Source organism: Perognathus longimembris, chromosome 16 (genome assembly GCF_023159225.1).
Source record: "Perognathus longimembris pacificus isolate PPM17 chromosome 16, ASM2315922v1, whole genome shotgun sequence".
NCBI classification, from domain to species: domain Eukaryota; kingdom Metazoa; phylum Chordata; class Mammalia; order Rodentia; family Heteromyidae; genus Perognathus; species Perognathus longimembris.
In genome coordinates, this window is record NC_063176.1 from 58,712,656 (window position 1) to 58,733,386 (window position 20,731).

General features: G+C 48.5%; 1 protein-coding gene across 2 annotated transcripts in view; it reads right to left on the reverse strand.

Annotated features, from left to right (window-relative positions):
• Pcgf3 (polycomb group ring finger 3) overlaps nucleotides 1-17,388 on the reverse strand; it is a 35,015-nt gene extending 17,627 nt beyond the window's left edge. The window contains exons 1-6 of one of the 2 annotated variants that reach the window (XM_048364084.1): nucleotides 17,200-17,388; nucleotides 11,895-11,975; nucleotides 4,424-4,463; nucleotides 4,004-4,144; nucleotides 2,175-2,292; nucleotides 71-167 (exon numbers count right to left, since the gene is read on the reverse strand). In XM_048364084.1, the coding sequence (XP_048220041.1) occupies nucleotides 71-167; nucleotides 2,175-2,283 (206 nt within the window). In that variant the 5' untranslated portion in view covers nucleotides 2,284-2,292; nucleotides 4,004-4,144; nucleotides 4,424-4,463; nucleotides 11,895-11,975; nucleotides 17,200-17,388. The remainder of the gene's footprint in view (nucleotides 1-70; nucleotides 168-2,174; nucleotides 2,293-4,003; nucleotides 4,145-4,423; nucleotides 4,464-11,894; nucleotides 11,976-17,199) is intronic. The other variant, XM_048364083.1, reaches the window with a different exon arrangement.
• Nucleotides 17,389-20,731: the final 3,343 nt, after the last annotated feature.

A 20,731-nucleotide genomic window follows, 5' to 3' on the forward strand; every position in this document is an offset into this window, starting at 1 on the left:
AGAGCAGCCATGCTCATGCAGCTGCACAGGTGCCATGGCTGTGAGCCCTCAACCCATGTGCAGTACTCACCCAATGTACTGCAGTGGGTGGCTCTGATGGATCACAATCCTGCACGTGGGACAAGTGTTGTTCTCTTCTAGGTACTTTACCAGGCAGCTCCTGCAGACTACACAAAGGGCAGTAGGTGAGAGGAAGCCCAGTGTAGAGAGGTTCCCAACACCCACACCTAGCCAAACTCCACTAAGCTGAAGGGACACTCATCCAGCAACCTCCTTCACACAGTGTCTGGCTCCTGAAAGAAAGTACTTGCTTAGGGAAACATTGTAGGAAGGAATGTCTACTGTGTGGTGGTCAGCTCACCCCACACTATCCCGAGTGGGGGAGGAAACAGCAAAGTGCAGCTATCAAAGGCCAAAGAGAAAATTTCTGTCAAGTTGGGCTAAAACATCACAGCAATGTCTTGTGCAACAAAACTAGATACAATTCAGTGAAAAACGCATGACAAAATTTTGCTGCCAGCTCTTAACAATATAGTAACTTCAACATAAAAGTTCTATTAAAACTGGCAAATCTGGGGCTGGGAATATGGCCTAGTGGCAAGAGTGCTTGCCTCCTACACATGAAGCTCTCGGTTTGATTCCCCAGCACCACATATATGGAAAACGGCCAGAAGGGGCGCTGTGGTTCAGGTGGCAGAGTGCTAGCCTTGAGCGGGAAGAAGCCAGGGACAGTGCTCAGGCCCTGAGTCCAAGGCCCAGGACTGGCCAAAACAAAACAAAACAAAACAAAACAAAAAAACTGGCAAATCTTGCCAGGTGTCAATAGTTCACACCTATAATCCTAGCTATCCAGGAGGTTGAGATCTGAGGATCCCGTTTCAGAACTAGCCCATGCAGTAAATCCGAGAGATTCAATCTCCAACTAAACAGCAAAAAGCTGCAACTAGAGGCATGGCTCAAGGTAGTGTCCCAAGTTCAAGTCCCATGTCTGGTACTAAAAATAAAACAAACGGGCTGGGAATGTGGCTTAATGGCAGAGACTTGCCTAGCATGCATGAAGCTCTGGGTTTGATTCCTCAGGACCACATGCACACAAAAGGCCAGAAGTGGCGCTGTGGCTCAAGAGGTAGTGTGTTAACCTGTGCAAAAAGAAGCTGGGGACACTGCTCAGGCCCTGAGTCCAAGCCCCAGGACTGGCAATAAATGAATGAACAAATGAATGAATGAATGAATAAATAAGAACAACCAAAAAAAAAAAATCCCTGGCAAGGGAGAAAAGGTGAGTGAATAGTCATAGTATTCAATGTACTTATGTGAAAATGAAACTAGGTAACTTGAGGGGACTGGTGTTGGGAGAGATGGAGGAGAATCATGCAAAGAATGACATTGATAAAAATTTACTATACTTGGGCTGGGAATGTAGCTTAGCAGTAGAGTGCTTGCCTAGCATGCCCTGGGTTCGATTCCTCAGCACCACATAAACATAAAAAAAGCTGGAAGTGGAGCTGTGGCTCATGTGGTAGAGTGCTAGCCTTGAGCAAAACGAAGCCAGGGACAGTGCTCAGACCCTGAGTTCAAGCTCCAGGACAGGCAAAAAAAAAAAAATTAATCATAAATTGATGTGTTGAACTGAAACCTTTGTACAACCAGTTTAAAAAATGAGAAATCTTTTTTAAAGAGAAAAGTATAAGATGGCAAGTCATTTATGAGTCTTCACTTCAACAAATTTATGCCTGGTGGTTACCAAATACATTACTACCAAGTCTCCAAGTGACCCACACAGAACTTTAGGGAGACAGAAAAGCCCATCCCTCAAAGGCTAAGTGCTTGACAGGTAGAATAGGGAGCCAAGTATCAGGAACAAATGACAGATCTCCGATTCCTATAAAAATGTCAGGGTTTCATTTGAGAATTTGAAACAAGCTATCTCCCTGCTGGAAGCTAATACTGTTATTCCTATACATTCAGAGCACAGTTCTTTCAAGTTCAGCTTTCCTGAATGAAATCTCTCATTACAGAGAAACCACCCACAACAGCTTTACTCTGAGGTTAATTTTTCTAACCTCTGGCTCGCAAAACACAGCCAAAGTCTTATGGAGCAGACTGCAACTGTCTCCACTCCCCATAATTGTCTAGGGTGACTCGCAGTAGTTTAGGGTAAGGGTTGTACTCACATGTGTGCAGACACTCGGTCACTGTGGTTGCATCAATGAGGTAGCCGCTGCACAGGCGGCAGGTGATGTGGGCATTTATGTCCCAGAGCTTAATCTTCCTGGTCAACATCTTTGGCTTCTGCAAGAGAAACAGACTAGTCAACCTCTCAACTGCTCTGTGTTTCACCCATGGCCCTGAACTTCCTCCAGGGACATCTCTGGCCACAGGTGAGTTGCCTGTACTGAGTTCATTTCCTCATTCAGAAACATTAAACAATGGATGGTCTCACAGAGGACTGGGACAGGAAGTTGCAGCCAGTGTGAGAGTATGAGGAGACCTCCCTACCAAGACACTCATCCATGTGGTCCAGGCCTCATTCTGCTGTTAACCCTTCTTCCTCTCCTACTGAAGGCTGGGGGTGGGGTAGGGGAGGGTTTATAAAACAGAACAGAGGAAAGTTGGCTGGGAAGGCCTGAAGCCAGGACTGGGGGTGGTAGCCTTTGCTTGTGATTTTTCAGGGATTCTGCTGTGATAGCAAAGGGTGAGGGAGAGGGAGGGTAGAGGTGGAGCCACCTGGGCAGGAACATGGACAGATACCCTGGGACATCTGCATGGCACACACTGCATGGAGTCCTTAAAACCCCTGCAGGGTCCATACAGTGGGTATAAGGTACTCATTGGCTGCTTGATGCACTAGGATCTCAGGGCCTCCATCTGTCTGCTATAGTTCCACAAGACCAGAGATCTCCTTTGCCCTTCTCCTGAGCCCAACATGATATTGGTCTTGGCCCAACTGCCTGTTTCCTCCTTTATTGCCCAACCCAGCTCATCAGATGGCAGGCTGTTCCAGGCCACAGCAGCAGGTAGAGGATGAGCCCTGAGTTGAAGCCCATCAGCCTTGTTCCAGTCTACCAGGAAGACAGGACTCTGGCCCCCACAGGAGGCTAATTGTTAAGTTTCTCCAGGGCATAGGCCCATCCTTAGCCAGTTTCATCTGGATCTGCCATGAGGCCTCTGAGCATGGAAGCTGAGGTACAGGCCCCAAACCCACTTCATGTTCATCTCTCATGCTCTCTAGGCAGGAGATGGTTAGACTAGACTGTCCACTCAGAAGTATAGGAAACTTGCTGGTTGCACTTCCACAGCAAGTCACCCCTTAGAACCCTGCTGAGCTCCAGACCCCCAACTGCCCTCAGTACAGCATGACCATCTATCCTTCAGGGCAGAGCACTGCCATGGAACCCAAGTTCCACAGGAAGGCCCATTCCTTACCACTTCCAGACCACATACCTTCCCCAGGTAATCTGATGGTCAGCCACCATTGTCATACCTACCTCCTCCTCTCTTCCCATTTTAAAGACTATCATCATTATTATTATTACTATTATTGTTTTGTGCTGACACTGGGCCTGAACTCAGGGCCTTGAGCTCTTGCTTGGCTTTTTTTACTCAAAGCTGGTGCTCTACCACTTTAGCTACACTACTACTTCCAGCTTTTTGCAGGTCAATTGGAGATAAAGAGTCTTTTGGTTAAATGGAGATAGAATCTTTTGGACTTGTCTGGTCTGCTCCATCTGGGTTTCCAACTTTCTCCGGTTCTGTTTTATAAACCTTCCCTACTTGCTGCGTCCCCCTCACTGCCCCCAGGCTTTCATGAGCAGACCAGACAAACATAAATCATGATCCTAGAGCTGAGCCTCCTGAGTAGCTAGGATTACATGTACGAGCCACCAGCACCTCAGCACTTTGAATGGACCCCAAATTCACTCTCTCTGGAGGGCTGGCCCCACGAATGGAACCCAGGCCTCCATGGATAGAAAGGCCTTACTGATGGAGTGCTGGGCCTCACCAACTCTGGACGACTGCGGATCCCTCCTCACGCCGTGGCATGGGGGCTTCAGGCCACCACAAGGATGCGATGATCCCTTCTCACTCTGTACTCAGGCTTACTTCTGCACCTTCTTTCTGGCCCTTGCTCTTTTTCCATTTTCTAGGTCAGAAATGGTACTGTTACTCAGGCACATCACTGACAACCCTACATACAACCCTGCACCGAGTCTACATAGCAAGCCACAGTGGGACAATGGTCCATGAGAAACAAACATCCACCAAAGAAAACAAGCCACAGTAACTCCAAAGCCAGCTGCCAATGACAGCACAAAGGGGAGTAGAAGGAATTGACTTCTTCATTGCCATACAGCACTTGCCAAGTATAGGTAGGTAAAACTCATCAATTCACAGCAAAGAAGGAAGATCAGCTTCCACTTACCTGTGAATGAGAGCCTGGAGTCTTGGCTACATCGTGAAGCCTGTGGGGAAGCAGAAATGATGTCATCATAGGAGAATACAGGGCACAGGCCAAGCACATGTCAAACCTTCATCCTTGCTAGGTTAAGTATATCTGCTTATTTACTTGCTTAAAACAATTCAAGGAGAAAATTAAGAAGATGTAGAAAGGAGCTCAATAACATAGAGATGAAACCAGAAGTCCCTGAGCCCAGCCCAGAGAAGAGATGCAACTTGTATGAGCTAGGGAAGGAGGAAGTAGATCTCAGGGATGACCTGCAGGGCCTCAGGAGCAGCCACCTGTCTTATCACTTCACATGTCTGCAACTCCTGTGTCTTCACACCTGTACTGAGCCATCCTTTCTCCTGGTCACAAATGTGACACACACCTAGTGGACATGCACTAAGGAACATGTGTGTGGCTACCTTGCCCATGCTGGACTCAGGTAGAAAATAAAGGCGAGCATAACATTTGTAGCAGGGAGAGGGGGACCAGAGCAGCCTGAGTGACCTGGAGCTCTGACTCAAGTGAACGCATGGTAAGTGATGTGTGGTTAGGGCGAACCTGAACCTGCCTGGGCTCACAACCCCCCACTCTACCCCACTGCTGTGACCACCTGTGCAGGGTTCTGTCCACATAAGAACAGGCATTGCTAGAGAAGGGCTCCTGGAAGACATAGATATACGTGGTTTAAGGACCGTGGTTAGATGCAATCTGGAAACAACAGGTCCTAAAATGTAATGAAAGCATGTTCCTATTTTATCAAACTCATACCATACCATTATCACTCTTAAAAGTTTTTCCATGGGCTGGGAATATGGCCTAGTGGTAAAGTGCTCGCCTCATATACATGAAGCCTTGGGTTCGATTCCTCAGCACCACATATATAGAAAAAGCCAGAAGTGGTACTGTGGCTCAAGTGGTAGAGTGCTAGCCTTGAGCAAAAAGAAGCCAGGGACAGTACTCAGGCCCTGAGTTCAAGCCCAGGACTGGCAAAACAAAACAAAAGTTTTTCCATGACTACATTTTTATTAATTTTTTCCCCCTTCATACTGGAGTTTGAATTCAGGGCCTCATGCTGCTAGGCAAGTGCTCTACCACTGAGCCACAGCTCTAGCCCTCATTAATCCTGAGGGCTGACAGGCATGTCTGAGGTGTCCACATGAGGACACAAACGACGCATGAACAAACCTGTCGTCATGAACTGTCCCCTGCTCAGCATGGAGGCCACTGATCATTTGAGGCTGCTGACATTCAAGAGATGGCTCATCTGAAAACTAAAGTTTTAATTGCATTTCATTTTTTTTCTGTTTGAAAATATCCGTTTTATTTTCTGAACATAGTATTCTATTTCTAATAGTAGTTGCATTTCATTTTAGTTCCAGTAAAGCACAGTGCAACTTTCTGACTGAAGCACTACATACATACATGCCAATGAAGAGAGACAGCAATCAATAAACACAGTGAGCAGTTCAGTTATCTAGTACAAGGTGGCAAACACTTCCGAGAACTAAGGGGAGAAGGGGAGACCTGATGGGATCATGCCAAGCAGGCAGGTAATAAACAGCCAGTGGATGACCTGTGGGAAAGAGGGCACCTGAGCAGTAAAAGAACACTGAACAACTCCATGTCAATGAAACTGATATGAAACTAACAAATTCCTAGAAAAATAATTTAACAGAATTGAGGCAAATGCCAAATCCCCCAAACATTCTATATCTGTTATAGAAACAAAGCAGTCAAATCCCCTTAAAGAAACTACAGACAGGGCTGGGGATATGGCCTAGTGGCAAGAGAGCTTGCCTCATATACATGAGGCCCTGGGTTCGATTCCCCAGCACTACATATACAGAAAACGGCCAGAAGTGGCGCTGCGGCTCAAGTGGCAGAGTGCTAGCCTTGAGCCAGGGACAGTGCTCAGGCCCTGAGTCCAAGGCCCAGGACTGGCCAAAAAAAAAACACAAAAAAAAAAACAAAAAACTACAGACACAGTAGTTTTCAGATGTTTCCCATGAGTAAAAAGACAGTATTTTCAGAATGGAGATGTACACTCGCCCAGCATACAGGAGGACCTCGATCTAATCCCGAGCATCACATACCAAATGCTGGCAAGGTGAGAGCTGGAAGGAAACTGTGAGCCCTATCTAACTTTAAGTATCAGCCCACAAGCAGCAATACACAGAAGTTACAGTCATTCAGCATTAGGTTAGGTTTATCCCTAGAACAGGGGTGGGTACAATATAAACACACCATTTAGGGTAAAGGTTAAAAAGAGAGAGGAAAAAAAAAAAGACAGGATCCTCCCAACAGATCAGGAAAAATCATTTGATAAAATCCATTACCTATTCACGATTTTGTTGTTGTTGGTCCTGGGGCTTGAACTCAGCCTGGGCACCGTCTCTAAGATATTTTCACTCAAGGATAATACTCTACTATTTTGAGCCACAGCTCCACTTCTGGCAATAAGCCACCAGTGCCTGGCCGACATTCATGATTTTTTTTTAAAACAAAACAAAACTTGTCGTGTCTGTGTGTGTGGGGGGGGGGGGGGTAAGGGTTTGAACTCAGGGCCTTGCACTCTTGCTTGTCTTCTTCATTCAAGGCTGCCACTCTACCACTTGAACCACATCTCCATTTGCAATTTTTAAAAATGCTTATAAGAGGCAGGTACTGGTGGGCTCATGTCTGTAATCCTGGCTACTAAGGCTGAGATCTGAGGACTGTGGTTAAAACCCAGCCTGGGCAGGAAAGTCTGTGAGACTCCAAAAAAGAGGAAGTGGAGCTGTGGTTCAAGTGGTAGTTGTGGCTAGCTATGAGCACAAAAGCACAGGGACAGCACCCAGACCCTGAGTTCAAGCCCTAGGACAGGCACCAGTGGCTCCTCCCTATAATCCTAGTTACTCAGGAGACTGAGATACAGTGGACTTTGGTTCAAATCCAAGTCAGGCAGATTCCATCTTCAAATTACCCAGTAAAATCATGGCTAGACGTGTGGCTAAAGTAATAAAGCACCAGCCAAGCAAGCAAATCAAGCAAGTGCAAGATCCTGAGTGTAAACCCTACTACTGAAGGGAAAAAAATCCATGAGTCTCCACCTCCAAAATAACCAGTAAAGCTGAGCACCAGTAGCTCACACCTGTAATCCTAGCTACTCAGAAGGCTAAGATATGAGGATTCAGGTTCAAAGCCAGCCCAGGCAGGGAAAATCCCAGCGAGACTGTTATCCCCAATTAACCACTCAAAAACTGTAAGTAGAACCTGTGGCTCAAAGCAAAAGAGCCCGCAGGTCCTGAGTAGACACTCACAACTGATAGAAAAAAAACCAAAACCAAAACCAAAAATAATCTGTGAAAATCTGGCTGGAGGAGCAAGCATGGGATCAAGACTTTAAACCTCCATTGGGGGTCCTCCCCCCAAAATAGGTCAGAGGCATGTCTCAAGTGGTATAGAGTCAGCTAAGCAAGCAAGCCCAGTTCAAATCCCAAGACTGGCAAAAAGATTTAAAAAAAACCAAAAACCCTGGATTACTGAAAACGAATGAGGAAAGCCATAAGCTATGAGTACTGATACTCAGGCACCCATGGCTCACGCCTATAAATCCTAGCTACTCAGGAGGCTGAGATCTAAGGACTGTGGCTGGAAGCCAGGCAGGCAGGATAGTCTGTTATCTCCACTATCTTATCTCCACTAAACTACCCCCCCCCCCAAAAAAAAGCCCCAAGTAGAGCTGGTGCTCCACTGGTAGGGCACTAGCCTTGAGCAAAAGAAGCTCAGGGACAGAGTCCAAGACCAGAGTTCAACAGGCCCCATGACCCTTGTGTGTGCCCTTGTGTATGACACACACGCACACACAAGTGCTGACAGTCCTAGACTCACAATTCATCAACTGTGCATTGTGTGAAAGCCAGGCTGCAGCAGAAGCCATACTTGCAGGTCAGATCTTTCCTAGGCTAGCAATGTGAAGCATGATGCCCTCTCACCCTGTGGGCAGTGTCAGTAAACTACAGCTCCCAAGAAGTCCTTCAAACCCTCAGGGAAGGGAAGTAAGCTCCCAGGATGGACAGCTTTTGTGTATTTTTCCACTTAACAATACTTTGAATTTGTTGGGGGGCATCATACTGGCTCCATCTCAGATTAGAGAGGGCAGAAGCTGACCCCATCTTCACTAAGATCTCCCCTGCCCCTGAGCTTCAGAGTTGAGGGCCCCACCCTGTTCAGGGAAGGTCCCTTCACTGTGACAAGATTGTGTAAACTGTTTGACCACTGGAGTTGAGGAAGTTCAAGGTTAAACCTGTGCCCTCCCATCAAGGAGCAACCTCACCCTGCCCCCGTGAGTAGGCGAGTTCACCTGTATCATGTGGGGACCTGCCAAATCCGCGCACCAACTCTAACTAGAATGATAGGTTGGTTCAAACAGTTACTATGGGGCAGACTGTAACCTCATTGGCCACATGTATGTGGCAAGCTTGACCATGTGGTATTTGCCTTTATAACCTGACCCCAAGTGCGGCCCCAGCCCCCAAGTCTGGACTGCAGGCCCCAGCCAGTCAGCCTGCTTTTACGGTCACAGTTTCAGCTCCCAAGTCTGGGGCGCGTCCCTGGCCAGTCAGTTCACTTTTTACTTCCCAATAAATCCATCTTTTTTCATCTTTTTGCTTGAGACTGTCTCTGAGTGGTGGACTCCTGGATGGGCGGGGAATCCCCTACCTCGAACCCCATAACAAATTTGTGATGGGTTTACTGGGCTACTGCGGTCTTCAAGCCAGTCTGGTACTGCTGGTCCAGCTTTTCAGGCCATCTGTGCTCATGTACAACTGCTCAGAGTTGAGTAGTTTTTTTTTTGTTGTTGTTGTTTTTTGTTTTGCTGGTCCTGGGGCTGGCTTTTTCTGAGTAGTTGATTGGAGATAAAGAGTCTCACAGATTTTCCTGTCCAGGCTGGTGGCTTCAAACTGTTATCCTCACACCCCAACCTCTGGAGTAGCTGGATTATAGGCATGAGCCACCAGCAGGCTAGAGTTGAGTAGTTTTGATGCTGTGGGATATGACTATCTTTGAGTCAGTTTACCAATCCCTACTCTGATGATAAAAATAACTTCACATATCGGAAATTCCAAACAAGTATAAACTATTCAACCTTACTAGTAAGCTGGGAAATGCAAGTTAAAAATCTCATGAGACACAGTTACAGATCCACCATGCAGCAAGATGAAGCCCTGGATGCCAAGTGCTAGTGAGGAGCAGGCCCTTGTGTGCCAATTGCCATGAGATGCTCAGGTACAGTGTCAGGAGACAGTTTGGCATTTTGTGGAAAGGCAACACACATGCCCCATCAGTCTTTTCACCTGGCCACTTCCCAAAAGATCCCCTCTCAGGCCATCCTAGCTCTAGCTGTGGGCCTTCTTGGCATCTGTGGGTATTTTTCAGCATCCCACCCATGGGATGGTCCTGAGAGGCCATCCTTTGGGAGGGTATTGTCAGCCCCAGCTAGCAGAAGTTCACTAGAGATTGGAACTTTCTCTGAAGAAGCACTGTACTGTGCCAAAACCCCATTTCCATGTCCAGACACCTTCAACAACATGCCTTACAATTTATGCTGAAACTGTAACCTGCGAGGGTCTGGCATTCAGTGCAGACAGGAGAGCCTATGGGACCAGCCACCAGTGACAACCGTGGGCCTTGTGGATGGACACGACCCCCTACCTGTCCTACAATCTATGCTAGGGAATAAAGCCTGCTCTGGGCATGTGATCATGCACTGTGAGCCTCCTCTCTGGCTGACTCTGCTAAGTTCTTTCCTTGGGAAAACAGATACCAACTCTACACCAAATCTCGTTTAGTATGTCTAAAAGGGAAGAAACTAACTCTACACCAGACCTCCCTAAGTGTGTCAGGAGGGACAGATAACAACCCCATGAATCTGGTTCAGGGAAAACACTATGGATCCTCCAGTCCCCAGAAGGAAGATGACAAGCAGTTCACAAGTCCTGAGTGGATGGTGGCACTTCTGTCTACAGGGGCAGCAGGGTGGGAGCCTGCTCTCTAGGCCAAGCGTTCCTATGTCCTCCAGTAGGTACTGTGTTGCACTGTCTGAAGCTGCTCCCCTGTGACCCCATACAGTAAACCAAAAGAGGAAGCAAACTGCCAAATGGAAGACCGTGTTCCAGGAGTGAGCATAAAGGTCTGTCTTGCTCTGTTGAGATGTTCACAAAATATCCTGAACTTGTTAGTAAAGGTGTGGCTCAAGTGGTAGAGTACTAGCCATGAGCAAAAAAAAAAAACAAAACCCAACAAGCTAGAGGGAGAAGCCCTAAGTTCAAGCCCCAGTAGCTGCACAAACAAACAAATAGCCAGACTGGGAAGCTCACAAACCACTGAAGTTTATTTGTCCCTGCTGGAGGTAAGGTCATGTGTGTAAGGTCAGCCCTGGAAGGCTGCACATAGATGCCCCCCACCTCATTTAAGTCTCCACCCAGTTACCTGGGTAACCAGCAGACCTGGAGGCAGTTACCTCCCCTTTCCCTGAGGTCACATCCTAATCCACCCTGCCCCTGCTCTAGATAAGGCAGGGCTAGGTGGGGGTTGCCCTTTCTCTCCCTTCTCTCCAGCCAAGCATCATCTCAGCCACAGGCCAGCAGTTCGGTAATAAACTTTTCTCTCATGCCTCTATTCACAGACTGACCTTCATTGATAGACCTTCACTAAGAGCACTTCTCACTGAGTCTTCCCATAGCAGTAATGGCCAGAAAGCTCTCTTTCATAAGGCACTAATCCTATCCACAAAGGCAAGAACTTCCAAAGACCTATTCATACCATGCCCTTGTGACTGGAAATTGTGGGGAGATTCAAACATTTAGACTCAGTAGGTGCTCACAGTATAATTCTTGCAGGGTTTCTCCATTTTTCTCTTAGTAAATACTTGGGAAGTAAAAAACACACAGAATGGGCTAGGAATGTGCCTTAGTGGTAGAGCGCTTGCCTAGCATGCATGAAGTCCTGGGTTCGATTCCTCAGTACCACATAAACAAAATAAGCCAGAAGTTGTGCTGTGGCTCAAGTGGTAGAGTGCTAGTCTTGAGCAAAGGAAGTTCAAGGACAGTGCCCAGGCCCCAAGTTCAGGCCCCAGGAGTGGCAAAAAACAGCAACACATAATATGAAGTTACTGAAATAAAGAAGAAAAGCTCACCCTTTTCTGCTACCTCCTAGTATGTGTGGCCCAGCCCCCATTCCTGTGTAAGGCAAACAGGTTTGTCCTGGTGTCTTTAGAGACTAAGGTGATCCACACCACACCCTCAGAACAGAGCTACTGAAGGCACTAGTCTAGATCTGACTTTAATTATAGACTTATAGACAAGGAGATGGAGTCATTGATGAGACCCACACATGACCCAGGAACATGGCTTGAGCCCTGTAAGTCCCACAGTGCTGCATAAGGCCCTACAAGACCCACACTGACCTGGGTAGGAAGCAGTGGCTCCAAGGAGGTCTGCAGATACCTTTCCACTATTTGCAGGCTTCTTACTGTGTGTGGAGTTTGCTGTGAATATAGTCAAGTGCGACAAATATCAGTGAATTTACAAAAGAATCTAATTTACTGTCAAGATTCACCTAAACAATAGATCACAGTCTAAGGCCAGCTGGGGCAGAAAAGTTCATGAGACCCCCTTGTAAACTAAGAGCTGGCACCTGCTATCCAAGCTACATGGGAAGCCTAACAAAGGTATACCGCATACAGGTTGGGAAGCAAGACCTTATCTCAAGATTAACCAGCAGAGGGTTGAAGGCATGGATCAGTGGTAAGACTGCCTGCCTAGCAACTCCGAATCCAAACCCCAGTACCACCACCACCCTCCTCCACCCACAAAAAGCAAACACCTTAACAGTAGGCTGATAAGGGTGGTACTTTCTAGCAAGCATTGTTCCTACCATGGGAGCTTTGCTGATCAGTGATGATTCTATAAAACATATAAAGGCAACACTCATTACTAACCCTTGCCTTTGGCTGTGTAAGAAGATACTTGGCAAGTCAAAATGATAGTTATTTTTAAAGGCTAAGGTTTCTTTTTCTTGTGGGGCCTGAACTCAGGATCTGGAATTTGTGCTTGTGGCTAGTGCTCTACCACTTGAGCCACAGTGCCACTTCTGGTTTTTGGCTGGTTAATTGGTTATAAGAGTCTCGCTGGGACTTTTCTGCCTGGGCTGGCTTCAAACCTTGATCTGAAGATCTCAGCTTCCTCAGTAGCTAGGATTACAGGCATGAGCCACTGGCACCTGGCTGCTTCACATTTCTATTTATTCATTTATTTATTTTTTGAGGCAAGGTCTCAAACCAAGGTTGGTCTCAAACTCCTGGGATCAAGCCATCTTCCTCTTTCAGCCTCTGTAGCTAGGACTACAGGCATCTACCACTCTATTGATTAAATATATTGGTATCTTGTGGAACTGAAGAACAGTTTCAATTTTTGAAGCATAATGTATGTGTAGCCATTTTGCAACCTAAATAGCAAGTATCATAAGGTAATAAATAATAGATGGACAAGAAATTGCTCCGAAACATCAACATATTGCAACTTAGTGAAAACAAATTACATCTTCAACCTTAAATCCAACTCTGAATATCAGGCAAATAATGCAGCAAGTAACAAATCCGGCCACTTAATAAACAGAAGAGCAAAAGCATAGACATGAAGGGCTAGGAATGTGGCTCAGTGGTCAAGTGCTTGCCTAGCATGCATGAAGCCCTGGTTTGATTCCTCAGGACCACATGAAAAGAAAGAGCCAGAAGTGGCACTGTGGTTCAAGAGGGAGAGTGCTAGCCTTGAGCAAAAAAGAAGCCAAGGACAGTGTTCAGGCCCTGAATCCCAAGCTCCAGGACTGGCAAAAACAAAATAAAACAAAACAAAAAAGCACAGACATGAAGGAAGCCTGCTTTATAACTCAAATTGAACAACCCAAATCAACAAATCCAGGCAATGGCAAAGGGCCCCAAAAGCCTTGTGATATCCTGCAGTGGAACCTGTGGAGAAGTGGGAGGTTGATACCAGAACACCGGCATACATACAGGATGACCATGAATGGGTCCCCAACATAAACATCAGGCCTGGGCACAAGCAAGGTCCCTGAATGCAGGAAGCCCCTGGGGCATAAGGCACCCACAGGACAAATGTCCCAAACTTTCCAGGATCTCACATTTTATACACCATTTGGAAGACACAAATAACCAAGTGCACAAGGTCCAAAATAACATGAAAAGCCTTTCTCCATACATTTAAAAAGGCTAAAAAAATTTCTCTACTTTCTGAACCAAGTCCCTGGCAGGAGTAATAGTAAGACTCTTAGAACCATACAATCCCTTTTTTCAGGAGTTCAACAGTACACCACTGCTGCCCCACTTCATCCACAGAAGTCAGGATATTCAGCATGGCATTCTTAGGAATCTTATGTATCAGGCCCATATATCACAATGATCTCAACTGTTATAGTAATATCAGAGGAGCCTGTATTTTACCAACTAGAAAAGTTTCATTTCAATGTACTGCTCTACATACAATTCTGAAGGGGATTTTCTTGGGTTCAGGCTAAAAAGTTAAGTACCTAAAACCTAGTAAAGTCAGGCTCACAACACTGAGGCCGGATTCCACCCATCTCCTGGTATTGCCATCCCAATGGATCCCACCCCTGAAGTCTGTATCAGGCCTAATGTCTCCATTCTAACACACAGAATTAGGTAAAGGTGATAGTGGGTGACTTTCAAGATTAGGTTTGTAAGCTCTGGCTCCCTTCTGTCTTGTATTCACAGCCTCCCAACTCAGCTTCTTTCTAGGCCCTAGGAAAGAAGCTAGGCTAACAGACGACACTGCAAAAAGGGGCCTGGAAAGGGTGCTCCAGAGTGGCTGCCAGGTGAGGGCCTGGCCAGCCACACCATCTTGCAGGGTCTGACCAAAGGACCCAGGCTAAGCTTGGGTTTGACCCACAAAAACTGAAGGACAGAGGCTGGGAATGTGGCCTAGTGGTAGAGTGCCTGCCTACCATTCATGAAGTTCGATTCCTCAGCACCACATATACAGAAAAAGCCAGAAGTGGCGCTGTGGCTCAAGTGGTAGAGTGCTAGCTTTGAGCAAAAAGAAGCCAGGGACAATGCTCAGGCCCTGAGTTCAAGCCCCAGGACTGGCAAAACAAAACCAAAAAACAAAAAAACTCACAAAAACTGAAGGATAATAGCTGACTGTTGGCTAAGTTTGGGGATAAATGTTGCATGGAAATATATAAATAATATACCCACTCAGCACCATCACATGTTTAAAAGCCCCAAAATAGGAAAATGAAGACTTATTCAAACATGAATACATACACAGTCTCACAAGTCTTTCTCTAAATTTTGTACATTAAGCTTTAAAAACAGTAGAAGGTATAGCAAAAGAACAAATCAGAAGTGCATTAATTAAAAAGGTTCCAAGTGTGGCTGTATTTGGCAAATACTGCTTTCCACGCTGGACTGCTGGTGCTGACACTGGGTGCTACAGTAGTCACGGGGTAGTTTTTTCCTAAGGTACTGAGAGGTAAAACTACAGCTTAAACTGAAACATGGAACCTGACAGTTCAAGTGTCTCTCTGGAAACCAATCATCCCAGAGCACTGCCAATTTCTGTAAGTGTGCTGCCTGACCCAAGCAGAGCTTCCACAGGTGTATCTGCCTCTCACTAACTCTTCAGTGAACATATCCTCTGTGCACCCCAGGTTTGTTCTGGGGGTAGAATGGGCAAGGCCCTTGTCCTCCTTTTGCTTTCTGATCTTGGAACACATCTGACAAGTTGTCACTGGGCCTGCCCTAGTCAAGAACAGCACACATCACTGCCTCCTTTTCGCTTCATGAAGCAGTAAAACTGCATCCCACTTTTCCACTTCCAAAGTAAAGAAAAATACCTCACTCTAGATGAAAGGCCAATTTGGAGGTTTCAGAGAAACAAAAATCTCTCTCCAAGATCCTCCAATGTCACCCTTGCCCTTCCCAGTTAGGAGTGAAAGTGCCTGCAGGTCCTCATCCACACATCCCCACTCTCTGCCCACTCCAACCCACCCTCTTGCCTGCTCCTGAGCCCCTCAACACTAGAGACACCTCTAGATTCAGTAGGTACCCACACAACCTTGGAGGGAGAGGATGGGAGGAGAAGGTGCCAGACACTGAAAGGGCTGAGAAGAGGAAAGGCGGCAGTTCTGTAGGGGGAATGGGAGAGCAAGCAGGATGTGGTTTTCTGGATCTAGAGCATAGAACTTTCCTAGGCAGAGAGCACCCTTGAGAGCCAGAATGAGTCCCAATCTCATCTCGCACCTGCCCAGGTGAAATTTGCTGAAGGTTTGGGGGCCAGCCAGGAGCTCATGGTGCCATGGTGCTTGGGAGCCTTCTGGGGAAAGTAGCTTTTGAACCTGTGGGCTCAGGTGACTAGGATTCCACAAGCCAGAGTCTTTACAGCATGTTTAGAAGGGGGGAGCCCTCATTCTGGCCACCCTGAGGTCTCAGCACCCTTTCACCCTAGTATTGAAGTATAGTAGTCCTAAGTCTCAGGCCTCACTGAGGATCTATCCTGGGGTTCCAGTTCTTACCACGGTCCTCGTTCCTGGAGAGGACCTTATTCATGGTCCAGCCCAGTGCCCTCATCTTAAGTGACTGCCTAGGGTCCTAGTTGTCCTAGAGCCTTTCTACATCTTGAGCTTTCCTCCTATCTCAGCATAAGGGTCCCAGCTTCCCAGGGACGGACACACGGCTGTCTCTGGACCCCAAGTTGATTACAGGATGGTGTCAGGATTGGGTTTCAGACCAATGTGAGGCCGGCCTTGGTGTCTCAGTCCTCTCCAGTAGGCCTGTCTCAGAATGCTGGCTTTCCCACAGCCTTGTCCTGGGGTTCTGGCTCTCCTCTGGCATAGTCCTAGATAGAGCCTTGGGTCCTCTTCTGTGACCTCTCTTAGATTGGAAACTCCTCACACTCCAGTGGTCCTGGCTTTTTCTAGGTCTGTCTGGTTCTGAAATCTAACACTCCCTGATGACCTTTCCCAGGTCCCAGCCATGCCTGAGTCCTGCCAGACCCCAGACCTGGCCCTCCTCTGTAACCTACCCTGGGGTCTCGCCTTTCCAGTGATCACTCTTGGGATTGGACTCTTCCGGATGACCTGTCCTGGAGTCCTAACACTCTAAGGGCCCTGCCCAGGGACTGGCCCTCCTTGGTTAATGGCCCTCCGTGGTTCTTGCCTAATCTGAGGTCCAGCCTGGGCTAGGTCACTGGCCTCCTGCTCTTCCAGGGTCCTGTCTAGTCTGGGGTCCTACTTGGCACTAGGTCCAACCTGTTCGGAAGTCCTGGTCTGGGCTCCTGTTCTCCCTGGATTAGCCTGGTCCGGGGAACAAGCCTGGTCTGGCTCCCTGCTTGCTCCAGGTCCTGTCTGATCTGGACTCCGGTCCTCTCGAGGCTCTGCCCTTCCGGGGTCCCGCCTGGCCAGAAGTCCAGTCTGGCCTGGGGTCCTGTGTGGTCTTGGCTCCTGTTCTCCCAGGGTCCTGCCCTCCCGGGGTCCTGCCCAGCCAGGGGTCCGGTGCGGTCCGGGGTCCTGTCCTCCTGAGGTCCAGCTCTCCCATGGTCCCAGCCTCCTCGGTAGCCCCTAGGGGTCCCGCCTCCCAGGCCTGCCGAGGGATCCCGGCAGCCTTCCACCGGACACCGGCCGAGGCCTGAGGCGCGGGCGCGCGGGCCCAGGCCGGGCAGGGCGGGCTCACTGACCTGCGTCTCGAGCGGCGGGCGAGCGGGCGCACGCGGGGGCTCGCCAGGAAGGGGAGGGGGCGCCGCTCCCTCCGGGTCCCCCCCAAGAGGAGGAGAAAAAAGCCGTCCGGAGTTTAAAACAAAGAGGCGGAAATGCCCGAACACTGCCGAGCGCCGAATCGGGGGCGCCGCGCTTGGAGCATGCGCGGCGTGTGGCTCGGCTCCCACCCCGCGGCCCGGCAGAGGCGGGGCTTGGGGCGGGGCTTGGGGCGGGCCCTCAGGGGGTGGGGCCCAGGTCGCCGGGCGCAGGCGCGCGAAAGCGCTTCGGAGGCAGCAGGCCTGGCGCGTCGGGAGGGGCGGCCTCTGGGGGCGGGGCCACGGGCGAGGGGCGGGGTCGCGGGGGCGGGGTCAGAGGGGTTAGCCCGCGCAGTCTGGAGCCCGAAGCGGGCGTGGACGGGGCGGGGCGAGGAGCGGGCGGAGCGCGAGCGGGATCTCTGCGCGCTGAGGCCGGGACTCGGCGGGAACGCCGGGGCTGCCCTCGTCCTCAGGTCTCGGTCCTGGGCTTCTGGACCCCGAGCTTCCTCCCGCAGAAGCCGGGTGTTCTGGAGCTCCTGGCCTTTCGGGGAACGAGGCCGTCCGTCCTCCGGCGAGCAGTCTCAGCCCGGAGCCGTGAGTGGTGACTGGCGGGCGGGGGTCGCCGCGTTCCCCTCCTCGCCCCGAAGGCCTCCCCGGGCCTTCCGAGAGAACGCCGGGGAACGGGCCGTCCGGACGACTTAGCTGCGCCTGGGGCACCGCGGGCAGCGGGTTCGGAGAAGAACCGGAAGACTAACGTGCTCCGGAGGCTACAGGACCCAAGGAGACTGTTAGCAGAAACGGGGCTGTGTGGATCGTTACGGGAACAGCAGCCTCAGCCCATCGAAACACGTCTGGCACTCCAGCCTTGGACGCCGTGCTACCCAGTGAGATGGCAGCTTAGGACGCCTAGAGAAGCTCAAACCGCGGAAGACAGCTCGTCCCCGCAGCTGGGCCTCGCCACGGACACGCCCCTCTCTCCCTCTCTGTCCCCGACTCACTTCCTCAGCTCCTCTTCCAAACTAAAGCCCTGAATTAAGCCTTAATCTTAAACTCTGCTTCCTGGCAGCCCAAACCTGAAATTGTTCAGGCCCGTGTGTCTCACATAAATTGATAGGAAATGCAGAATTGAGAAGGGGAGTGAGATGGATTGGAGTTCAAGCAGGAAGAAACTCAGGACAGAGGGCTATTTCTACCACAACCCAATTGTAAGAGAGTAGAAACAACAGGTTGAAAAAAGCAAAGTGAGGACCAGCAGCTTCCTTTGGACCAAACAAGACAGGATGAACACCTGAACAATGGGGTGAGCTGACACTGGCTAGGTATTAGATGGTGTTGAAGATTTGGAGTCTGTGTTAAAGTGTAATATAGTTTGGGGTTATGTTTATTAGGAGGCCTTGCTTTTTAGATACTAAAATACTATGGAGGAAATGCATAACCTCTAAGACTTCCTCAAGATAACTTGGAGTAGGATGGGGAAGAATGCAGGCAAAAGGAGATGTGCCATTACATTATTGTGATGAACTGGAGGATGTCTTCTATAATTTTCTTTCCCTTTATCACTGAAATTTTCTGTAATAGAAACTTCAAAGATTATAGCCCGTTTTCCCCCTAAATCTCCCTACTAATTGTTCCATTTTACTTCTGACCCCAGTTGTCCACTTCTCTCTCCAGAAGACAGTCTCCAGTAAATAATGGTGGTCCATTTGCCCTCAGAGTGGCATTACCAGTGTTGTACACATGTTGAGTGGCAGTGTCTTAATTGGATGGAAATTTTGGAAATAAAGTTTGCAATTGTTAGCCAAGCATGAATGCAGATGCCTGTAATCCTAGCTACTCAGGAGAAGTAGGGAAGCTCTTGAGTTTGTAGCCAGCCTGAGCAAAGTTAGTGAGACCCTGTCTCAAAAATAAAGTAAACAAAAGGGTTATGGGATTAGCTCAAGTCATAGTGTGCTTGCTTAGCAAGTTTGATGCCCTGGGTTCCATTGCCAGCATCACATGGGTGTGTGTGCACGCATGTGTGCGCACACACACACACAAATTCCAGCTGTTGAAATACAGAAAGCACTAAGTGAGTTAAACTCAGTTGATGATCACCTCTGTCCTGTAAACAACAGTAGCAAGGCTCATATTGGATGCTGCAGAACAGGAGACCAACATCCGACCAAAGACAGCTACCATAGGACAGAGGTGATGATTTTCAAAGGACAAAAGGAGTACAGAATCACCTTGGTGAGCAAGGAGATAGCAGTCCCCAGGTAGAATGCTTTAACTGACTCCCAGTTGGATATGTGAACCTGATGAGAGCATACTGGGCACCAGTGGCACTGCAGAGGTCAGGAAGTGGCCAACCCCTAGCCAAGAGAGATAGAAAAGGTAGGGTACCCACATGTGGCCATCAGACTATCAGCAGATACTATATTGCCAACAACTAACACCAAGTTACAACCTTGCCGTAAACTGAAATAATACAAATTGCTGTATTGTGTTGTTTTTTTTTATATCAGTCTTGAGGCTTGAACTCGGCCTGGGTGCTGTCCCCAAGCCTTTGTACTTCAGGCTAGGCTTTGCCACTTAGCCACAGCTCCACTTTTGACATTTTGGTGGCTAATTGGAGATGAGTCTCACAGGTTTTCCTGCCTGGGCTGGCATTAAATTATGATCCTCACATCTCAGCCCCCTGAGTAGCTAGAATTACATGGTGTGAACCACTGGCACCTGGCTGTGGGTTTTTTTTTTCACTTAATATCTTTTTTTTTTTTTTTTGGCCAGTCCTGGGCCTTGGACTCAGGGCCTGAGCACTGTCCCTGGCTTCTTCCCGCTCAAGGCTAGCACTCTGCCACTTGAGCCACAGCGCCGCTTCTGGCCGTTTTCTGTATATGTGGTGCTGGGGAATCGAACCTAGGGCCTCGTGTATCCGAGGCAGGCACTCTTGCCACTAGGCTATATCCCCAGCCCCACTTAATATCTTTTTTAAAAAATATGTATTTATTGTCAAACTGATGTACAGTTGGGTTACAGTTTCATACCTAAGACAGTGAGTACACTTCTTGTTCAACTTGTTACCTCCTTCCTCATTTTCCCCCGTCGCCCCCTCCCCCTTCCCCTTTCCCCTGTGGCTTTTTTTTGGGGGGGTGGGGGTCTTTTTCTTTTTTGGTACTGGGGATTGAACCCAGGACGTTGAACTTGCTAGGCAAGCACTTTGCCACTGAGCTACATCTCAGCCCTGTTGTTGTTGTTGTTTTAAATAAATTAAAAACCAACAATGGCCATGAGAAAGCCATGTGTAAATCCAACGAGCAGGTAGCATATTGCAAGGCCCCTAACTTATTTAGGGAGAGTCTTCCAAGTCTGCATAATTTTACACTTTCTTTGGAAAATATTCAGTTGACTGTAGGCAGTTGAAATATAATGGCTGGGGGCTGGGGATATAGCCTAGTGGCAAGAGTGCCTGCCTCGGATACACGAGGCCCTAGGTTCG